The 9,573-nt window shown below is 48.1% G+C and overlaps 1 protein-coding gene across 1 annotated transcript in view; it reads right to left on the reverse strand.

The window, feature by feature from the left end:
* Positions 1 to 1,593: 1,593 nt before the first annotated feature.
* The window catches only part of ANXA9 (annexin A9), an 18,422-nt gene continuing 10,442 nt past the window's right edge, over positions 1,594 to 9,573 (reverse strand). Inside the window, exons 9-13 of the mRNA XM_081173954.1 lie at positions 7,378 to 7,474; positions 6,516 to 6,611; positions 4,291 to 4,349; positions 3,623 to 3,745; positions 1,594 to 2,695 (exon numbers count right to left, since the gene is read on the reverse strand). Coding sequence (XP_081030080.1) covers positions 2,633 to 2,695; positions 3,623 to 3,745; positions 4,291 to 4,349; positions 6,516 to 6,611; positions 7,378 to 7,474 — 438 coding nt within the window. The 3' untranslated portion in view covers positions 1,594 to 2,632. The remainder of the gene's footprint in view (positions 2,696 to 3,622; positions 3,746 to 4,290; positions 4,350 to 6,515; positions 6,612 to 7,377; positions 7,475 to 9,573) is intronic.

Here is a 9,573-nt window from a genome sequence, read left to right on the forward strand (position 1 = left end):
GCAAGCCAGACTTTCCTTCTACAGCCCCCTTTGTGGACTCCAACTCCCATCATCCCTTGCTGTCAGCCCTGCTGGCTTCTGGGAGTTGGAGTCCAGCTCCCATCATCCCTTGCTGTCAGCCCTGCTGGCTTCTGGGAGTTTGAGTCCAACAACATCTGTGTCGTCGTCCCCCCTAGGGGCTGGGGCTGATGGGAGCTGGAGTCCTGAGAGGAGCAGGATGTGTTAATAATAATAATAATAATAATAATAATAATAATAATAATAATAATAATTTATACCCCACCCACCTGCCTGGGTTTCCCAGCCGCTCTGGGAGGCTCCCAACAGAATATTAAAAACACAATAAAACATCAAGCAGTCAAAACGTCCCTAAACGGGGCTGCCTTCAGATGTCTTCTAAAAGTCAGGTAGTTGTTTATTTCCTTGACATCTGATGGGAGGGTGTTCCACAGGGCAGGAGCCACCACCGAGAAGGCCCCCTGCCTGGTTCCCTGTAATCTCACTTCTCGCAGGGAGGGAACCGCCAGAAGGCCCTCGGAGCTGGACCTCAGTGTCCAGGCTGGATGATGGGGGTGGACACTAGGTATAGTGGGCCAAGGCCGTTTAGGGCAAGCATAGGCAAACGTGGTCCATCTGTTTTGGGACTACAACTCCCATCATCCCTAGCTAACAGGACCAGTGGTCAGGGATGATGGGAGTTGTAGCCCCAAAAAACTGCTGGCGGGCCGAGTTTGCCTATGTCTGGTTTAAGGCTTTCAAGGTCAGCACCAACGCTTTGAATTGTGCTTGGAAAAGTACTAGGAGCCAAGGTAGGTCTTTCAGGACTGGTGTTATGTGGTCTCGGCGGCCGCTCCCAATCACCAGTCTGGCAGCCACATTCTTACACAGCCCAGTGCTGAGGTAATTTTTATCTACAGCTTTGCCGGGGGGGGTGGGGGGTGGGCAGGAATGGGGACAGTCCAGGGTCTTCAGGTCTCTTGTCAGGAATCCAAGAGCATAATTGGAGAAGGACTTGGAGACGTTTTAAAAATTAAAATGGTGGATGGTAAAAACACCGGGTGGGAATTGAATTCCCTAAACTAGATCCAAGAAAACAAAAATATTTGGGGCAGCCGTGATGAGATCCACTGAGGGATGGAGGAGCGGGAACTCCAGTGTCGGGTAGAGACCCAGGATGGTACAGTGCTAAGAGAATTGGTCTAGGACTTGGGGGAGGTCAGGGTTCAATCCCCGCTCGTCCATGAAGCTGCCTCTCTGCCTAGTCTGCCTCTCAGGGTAGACAAGAAAACATGCTCCTTTTTAGTGCATGAAACAAGTGGCCTGCCTCTTCTAGAACTGCAGTATTGTCCCATCATGCCTGGTGGAAAAGAAGGAATGCCTCTTCGAAGTTCCTGCCCCTCACAGTTTTTTTGCAATATTTCCCATTCTTAACACCCAATCTGCTGCCTGACTTAACGGAGGCAATTTCCCGGCCTGTTTTTGAACGATAAAAGGAATTGACTGATGAGAGAGCGCAGCCCAACTCAGTTTGTAAAATGGGGGGGTGGGGTGCCAAAACTTTACATCTGCCCCAAGAGGGGAAAAAACACTCCATTATATGCTCAGAGGTACTTTATTATCACATACTTCATTTTTAAAGAAGTGGAGCTAAATAGGTCAGGTGGTGGAAAAAAGGTGAGCTTACCAAGACAGAAAGACCTGCAATATACCGTATTTTTTGCTCTATAAGACTCACTTCTCCCTCCTAAAAAGTAAGGGGAAATGTGTGTGCGTCTTATGGAGCGAATGCAGGCTGCGCAGCTATCCCAGAAGCCAGAACAGCAAGAGGGATTGCTGATTTCGCTGCGCAGCGATCCCTCTTGCTGTTCTGGCTTCTGAGATTCAGAATATTTTTTTTCTTGTTGTCCTCCAAAAACTAGGTGCATCTTATGGTCTGGTGCATCTTAAAGAGCGAAAAATACGGTATATGTTAAACTACACGGTTCCAGGTAAGGGGATGTTGTAGTTCCTGAGAAAGGCTGATAGGTTGTCCTTTGCTGCTGGGATGGATATGAGGGGGACCTGTCCCCTCTCCCCAGATACTGAGGGACTACAACTTCCACCAACACTGACTACAGGTGATAAGAGTCCAACCACACCTGGAGGGCCACAGGTGTTCCAGATTCCAGCTTCTGTAAATGCAAATTCAGCACAGGATCCCTGATTGGTTCGTATCGCCCAGAGAAAAAGGCAACCAGCAGTGTCCAGTGGAGAAACGGTCTCTGATGTTGGCGGTAGCGTATCACCTTCACGACTCGCGAGCAATTAATTCCATTTTGCTTTCCAGCACAGAATTGGCTGGATGTTCGCAACCAAATTAAACACAGTTTGCATTGGCTCAGCAAGAAATACGTACGGCATCTCTCTCTCCTTAAATCATTCCCAGCCCCAGCCCCCCCCCCGAATATTTCCAGAACCAACCGAGAAACAAGAAGAAATTAGCGCAAATGGAGAATCAAGGTCCTCTGAGGGTGACTTTTGGCCGGACTCCAGGGCCTTCAGGAGGAAGAGGTGGTTGGCTGATGTAAGCATTTGCCTGGTATTCAGAGGTGGACTGCTTTTGCACGCAGAGGCTCGTCAGCAGAGGCATAACTTACAGATCTTCTGCTCTGCACAGACCAAGCAAGGTGGTCTGGTAGTTGCCATTCATTTCAGCCTGATGGAAGATAAAAAGGGATTTTAGAAGGCTTTGCGTAATTGAGTAAGGGGCACAGCCCACCCAGAATTAAGCACTTATAAAGCTATGGTTTTCCCAGTAGTGATGTATGGAAGTGAGAGCTGGACCATAAAGAAGGCTGATCACCAAAGAATGGATGCTTTTGAATTCTGGTGCTGGAGGAGACTCTTGAGAGTCCCATGGACTGCAAGAAGATCAAACCTCTCCATTCTGAAGGAAACCAGCCCTGAGTGCTCACTGGAAGGACAGATCCTGAAGCTGAGGCTACGAGACTTTGGCCACCTCATGAGAAGAGAAGACTCCCTGGAAAAGACCCTGATGTTGGGTAGGATGGAGGGCACAAGGAGAAGGGGACGACAGAGGACGAGATGGTGGGACAGTGTTCTCGAAGCATGAGTTTGACCAAACTGCGGGAGGCAGTGGAAGACAGGAGTGCCTGGCGTGCTCTGGTCCAGGGGGTCACGAAGAGGTGGACACGGCTAAACAATATCCAAAAGAGGAGATATTCTATTCCCCTCTGCTGACCTGAACATACATATATCTGACAAGAGAACCCTGTTAATAATCTCTGCAAAACGGGATCCCGGTAGGATTTGACGGAAGGTCTAGCTAACTAAATATCCCATCATGGCCAAGCAGATTAATTTCATTTAAAGCCATCCCCACTTTTCAGCCAAAATAGGCTCCCTCCTCTTACACCTCACTTCAGGAAAAAGGACACGGCACAAAAAGAAAACGGATAACGAGGGAGGAGGAAATCAGCAAACTTAGGTTCCGAGTTTGCATGTCGTTTCACGGACCGGCTGGGATGGAAAAGGAGAGGAGGAGCAGCCCTGGACCCCTGCTCTTCCTCCCTCCATCTCTGCCCACTCCCCACCCGCAGTAAAGAAAGCCTGGCGCCCTTACCTGGAGGAAGGAGTAGAGAGAAATCCCATAATGCTTCCTGAACTCGGATCGGATGCTGAGCAGGTCGGTTTCGCTACGGGAAATCAGGATGCGGGCCAGAGTTCTTGGGCTGGTTTCTGGACCCTTTAAAGAGCAGGCAGGTGAGGGTTAGGATATCTATATATTGTAGATGTCATAGCAATCTCGCAGTTTAAGAAAGCTGAGAGAGGCAGGCACAGCCATCAGGATAGGATTGCTCTTCTTCACAGGCTAGTGAATTGGGTGGGGTTGTTTGCAAGGCTGTGGCAGAGGGCAAACAGCTCCTTTACTGGGGATGTAAGGAGGAATTACACCAGCCCTTCCGTTCTTCATCTCGCCATCCGCTGCGACAAAATTATAACTCGTGCAATTAATTATACAAAAGACATTGTCATTCCGTTATGCCACCCCGCCGATTTAGGGCACAAAAGGAAACACAGTGTGACTCTAAAGGTGTTGACAAGTGCAATAAATCATGTCTCATTTGCAATCCAAAAGCAACAGCAGAGCAGTCATTTCGCGTCAAGCCATGCCCTGTCTGCAGCCGTTTTGGTGCCCAAAACACTTTATTCAAATTCCTGGAGAAAGGGAAGGATACACTTGTGCGACAGAGCGAAAGAGAGAAATAAGGGTGGATTAATTCTCCTTACCTTAACCGCTTGGTAGAGCTTTGTGGCAAAATAAAGAGGGGTGTTTCTGAGGATGGAGACTGCAAAAGAACATGGATTTAGAATAATAATAAACCAATCGGATAACCAACATGTTCTCATATCGTCTCTGAAAACCATCTTCAGTTATCTGAAGCATACCCAAAACAACACTGTACGCTTGTGAAAACATGGACCACTTATAAACGCCATCTCCAACTCCTCGAAAGATTCCATCAATGGGGTCTCCGAAAATTTTTACACATCACTTGGGAAGACAGGTGAACTAAAGCCAGTGTACTGAAAGAAGTAAAGATCACCAGTGTTGAAGCAGTGATTCTTCAACGTCAACTTCGTTGGACTGGTCATGTTGTGCGGATGCCTGACGATCGTCTTCCAAAGCAACTCCTCTATTCCAAACTTAAAAATGGAAAGCGTAATGCTGGTGGTCAACAAAAGAGGTTTAAAGACTGTCTCAAGGCAAATCTAAAAAAATGTAGTATAAACACTGACAACTGGGAAACACTGGCCTGTGAGCGCTCCAGTTGGAGAACAGTCATGGGCTTTGAAGACACTCAAACTCAGGACGCAAGGGAGAAACATGCTAGGAGGAAGGCACGCTTGGCAAATCCACACCGTGATCAGCTCCCACCCGAAAACCAATGTCCCCACTGTGGAAGGACGTGTGGATCCAGAATTGGCCTCCACAGTCACTTACGGACTCATTGTTAAAACTGTGTTTATGGAAGACAATCTTACTTGGCTATGAGTGATTGCCAAAGAAGAAGAACCCAAAACAAGCCAGTCTTTCTTTTCTAAAATCCCCAGCTTTTCGGGCGTCTTTAACCACTGCATCGCAGGTAGAAATTCCCCAACAACATTACAGCTCTGTGCTGGAGCAACTTGACCTGTTGACTTCCTCCTCCTCAACCAAACTGCTCTGGGTCATGCCCAGTTGGTTATGGGGGAGAAATCACCCCACTGTATTCTCACAACCAACCCTGCGAGGTAGACTAGGCCAACAGCGAGAGACTAGCCCATCCTGTGAGCGTTTCTGTCAGAGTTGCTCCAAACCCAGGTTTCTAATCTCACAGTTCCTGCTTGTTCCTGGCCAGACCTCTCTACAGAAAACATGAAATGTCATCAAGGACGAGAGTGTCTCTGAGCATGTTTGGTGTGTTATTTCCTTTACGGCAGATGAGGCCAGAGTCAAGAGTAGATAGCTTCCATCCGTCCGCTACCATATCTTCCTTATCTCCTTGCAGAGGATGAAGTACGATCCATCAACCTCTCTCGTTGCTTTCATGGATCAAAACCACCGGCTCCTTGCTACCAGATGTTGGGAATCAAGCCTTTATCAGGAGAAACTGGCCACTCTACAGGCACCCGGCTTATCCTCAGCGTGAGAAGAACACACCACTCTTTCCTGCCCCCCCCCCCCAGGCAGGGGAAAGAGAGATAGACAGAAACGTATTTACATGCCTTTATTTCTGTCTTTGCAGCGTTACAGAAAACACGTCTGCTCTCTTCAAACTCCAACAGCAGAGAGACAAACTCCTCCCGTACTTCCTGTACAGCTCATATTACACTCTGAGCTAATTCCGGTGCTTCGCACTGTGAATAGATTGTCCCTCTGTTTCCCACGGAACAGTCCCAACATTCCCATTATGTTTTGCTTTCAAGCTAGCAGTAGCTCGCGGCCGCATTGCTTCTATATCGTAACAAAAGGTACCCAATCCTTCAACCGTTCCTCATCAGGCTTGTTTTCCAGACCCTTGATCATCTTGGTCTGCACACATTTCAGCTTGTCAACACCCTCTTTAAACTGGGGAGCCCAGAACTGGACACAGTACAGTGGACGCTCGGGTTGCGGACATGATCTGTGCGGGAGGCACGTTCGCAACCCGCAGCATCCGCAACCCGCAGTGCCGCACCTGCGCACGTGCAGGTCGCGGTTTGGCGCTTCTGCGCATGCGCAAAGCACGATTTAGCGCTTCTGCGCATGCGCTGAAACCCGGAAGTAACCTGTTCCGGTACTTCCAGGTTTGGCGTGGTGCGAAACCCGAACTCACACAACCTGAAGTGTCTGTAACCCCAGGTATGACTGTATTCCATGTGGGGTCTGACCAAGGTATCTGTGCATTCATACACCGCCCCCCTCCAAGCACGACAGATAGAAAGGCTCTGTGGGGGGGGGGGTCACATCAAGCCCACGCCCCCTTACCTACCCAGGGTCAAGCCAGCCTCGAGGGCCTTCCCCTCTAAGTACTTCTTCATAGCTTCCTCCACCTGGAGCCCAGTCATCTTGTGGTACGAGACGAACACTGTGGGAGAAAGAAAGGATTAAGCCAGACTGCTTCTAAACATGTTAGGAATATTTGAAGCTGCCTTGTACACTCTGAAGGGGTCACCTCAAAAGCAGATTCACTGAATAATCATAGTTTAGAGGTCCCGGACCCTAAGGAAGTCAGATTATCCTCCACCAGGGCCAGGGCCTTTTCAGTGGTGGCTCCGACCTGGTGGAATGCTCTGTCCCAGGAGACCAGGGCCCTGCAGGATTTAACTTCCTTCCGCAGGGCCTGTAAGACAGAGCTATTCCGCCTGGCTTTCAATTTGAACTTAGCCTGATCTTTTATTCCCCTTCCTTCCCTCCCCCTCCCCTTTTTATGAAGATTCCCCACTCTGGGATCCCACAGCTAATTCTCCCCTGGTCTCCTCGCTGGCCCAAATAGGGCTAATTTAGCCAGCTAGCCCTGGTGATCATCTGATGTTTATTGGATGGATTTCCCCCCTAAATTGATTTTTGATTTAATTGTTATTCATGTTTTATACCGTATTTTATGCTGTTTTTGTTGCATCAATTAAGTGTTTTAAATTTGTTGAGCCCGGTTTTCTGAACCGGGAAGGGCGGAGTATTGATAAAAAAATATTTTTATTATTATTATTTATTATGAAGGGAAGAGCCCCTGAAAAACCTATTGGGGCCCATGAGAACGCCGTTTTAGTGCATTGCATAGAATGCCAGCATGGCTGAACTCAACTCCTTTCCCCAGAAACAGCAACTTGCAAGCTTTGCAAACTAGACCTTGCCTCTGTTTAGATGTTGGGGACTCCGTTCGGTTAGGATCCTGATCCACTCACTCTCATTCAACCTGCCCGGGTCGCCGCCTCCGGGACCCGCGAGGGCCTGGAAGAACCCACAGAGACACACCACTGAACAAAACAATTGCACAGTCGAAATAACAACAGCCTTTTTTGAAGTCGCAACAGCCCTCTCTGTCGTAACAACTTAATTCAGGGATCAGTACTCAGTCCAGTGCCCGGGACCTATTTGAAGTGCCACATGACCTATTTAAACCAACAGGCCTTGAGCTTACAAAATATGGGGTGTAGAAGCAATTCACGGAATCCCCAGAACATGCGCAGAGTGAAATCGGCGCCATCCAATCACAGAGGAACCAGAGTCTGCTCCTCCCATATCTGAGGACTCAGCTACATTAGTAAAGAAACAGCGATTTGAATCCGCTATAAACATGCAACAGATGGCGCCAGAGAGCAGGGAATTTTAAAAAGTGATTTTCCATAGAGGTTTTTTCCCCCTTTTGTTAAAACAATCTAATTTCTGACTTATTTATAGCAGGGGTTTCCCTGTGATTAGATCTACTTTCAAATTAGGTATGCGACATGTGTAGGGATACAACTGAGAGGGTGTTATGTACTGAGTTGAATAGGATCCAAACTGTAGCAGTCTGATTGGTCCTAGAACAATAGGATCCATACTCAGAGTCGCAAAGTGATTTCAGAGGGGTAGTCTCAGTATTAAACATGAGTAAGAACAGAGCCTCATTTAAGGAGTACACCCAGTCTTAATAGAAACTGGGGAGCCCTGAAGCTTTAGCCCCCAAACCAATTAGGTCTTAATTATCTCTGATCCAGTGCAGCCGGTTTTCCCCCAACTCCATCATTATTCATTTAACCTCACACAGCTGGAATGCGAGACAAGGAGAAGCTTTTTATCGGGGCGGTTGTAGAGCTGCGATTTTTTTAATCATGTCATGCAGTTGCACTCATACATACAAAACAGAGCATTTGATTATGCAAAAGCATTCCTTATCGCTGCTTCGCCATCTATAATAGCATGCACAAATGCACCTCGAATCTGCCCGGGCAGCTTATTCCTTAAAGCCATTCGGTCAACTTGATGGGAAATTTATGAGAAATTAAACAGGGAGGGAGCATGGGTGGAACACATTCTTTGAAAACACGAGCAGAGTTCAGCGGCAGTGTTATGTACTGAGTTGAATAGGATCCAGAATGCAGCAGTCTGATTGGTCCTAGAACAATAGGATCCAGAATGCAGCAGTCTGATTGGTCCTAGAACAATAGGATCCAGAATGCAGCAGTCTGATTGGTCCTAGAACAATAGGATCCAGAATGCAGCAGTCTGATTGGTCCTAGAACAATAGGATCCAGAATGCAGCAGTCTGATTGGTCCTAGAACAATAGGATCCAAAATGCAGCAGTCTGATTGGTCCTAGAACAATAGGATCCAAAATGCAGCAGTCTGATTGGTCCTAGAACAATAGGATCCAGAATGCAGCAGTCTGATTGGTCCTAGAACAATAGGATCCAGAATGTGACAGTCTGATTGGTCCTAGAACAATAGGATCCAAAATGCAGCAGTCTGATTGGTCCTAGAACAATAGGATCCAGAATGCAGCAGTCTGATTGGTCCGCAGGAGCCACCCAATCCAGCTCCAGATGGGAGTGAATCCGCAACCTGATTGGCCTATAGGTTAATCCTGGAATTAGCCAATCACGTGGGGCCCATTGTGTAAATAATGTATATAAAGCAGACATTCATGGGGAACTTCCATTCCTCCTCACCACTATGAGCTGAATAAAGAGCATGAAATCACTTTGCGACTCTGAGTATATTTCACTGGCGACGAGGATGGGATCCCGCTGAGCTGACTGCCACACACAGCACCGCAGCACCGCCACCTGCCGCACCGCTGCCTCGCACCGTGTATCCAGGCTTCAGCTCCGGGACACAAGGAACTCAGAATGGCAGCCAACAGCAGCTTCTCGCCATTCAACCCAGTATCTGGGGACTGGGAAGCGTACGCCTCCCGTTTCATCTTCCTCCTAGAAGCCAAGGGGGTAACCGATGAAGAAGACGCCAAGAAGAGGGCGGTATTCTTCAGCGTCTGCGGAGAGGAGACGTTTGAAATCGCCCGGGCTCTCCTTGCGCCTGAAGACGTCGCTACTGTTCCATACAAAACA

This window comes from Podarcis bocagei (genome assembly GCF_964188305.1).
Source record: "Podarcis bocagei genome assembly, chromosome: 16".
Classification (NCBI taxonomy): domain Eukaryota; kingdom Metazoa; phylum Chordata; class Lepidosauria; order Squamata; family Lacertidae; genus Podarcis; species Podarcis bocagei.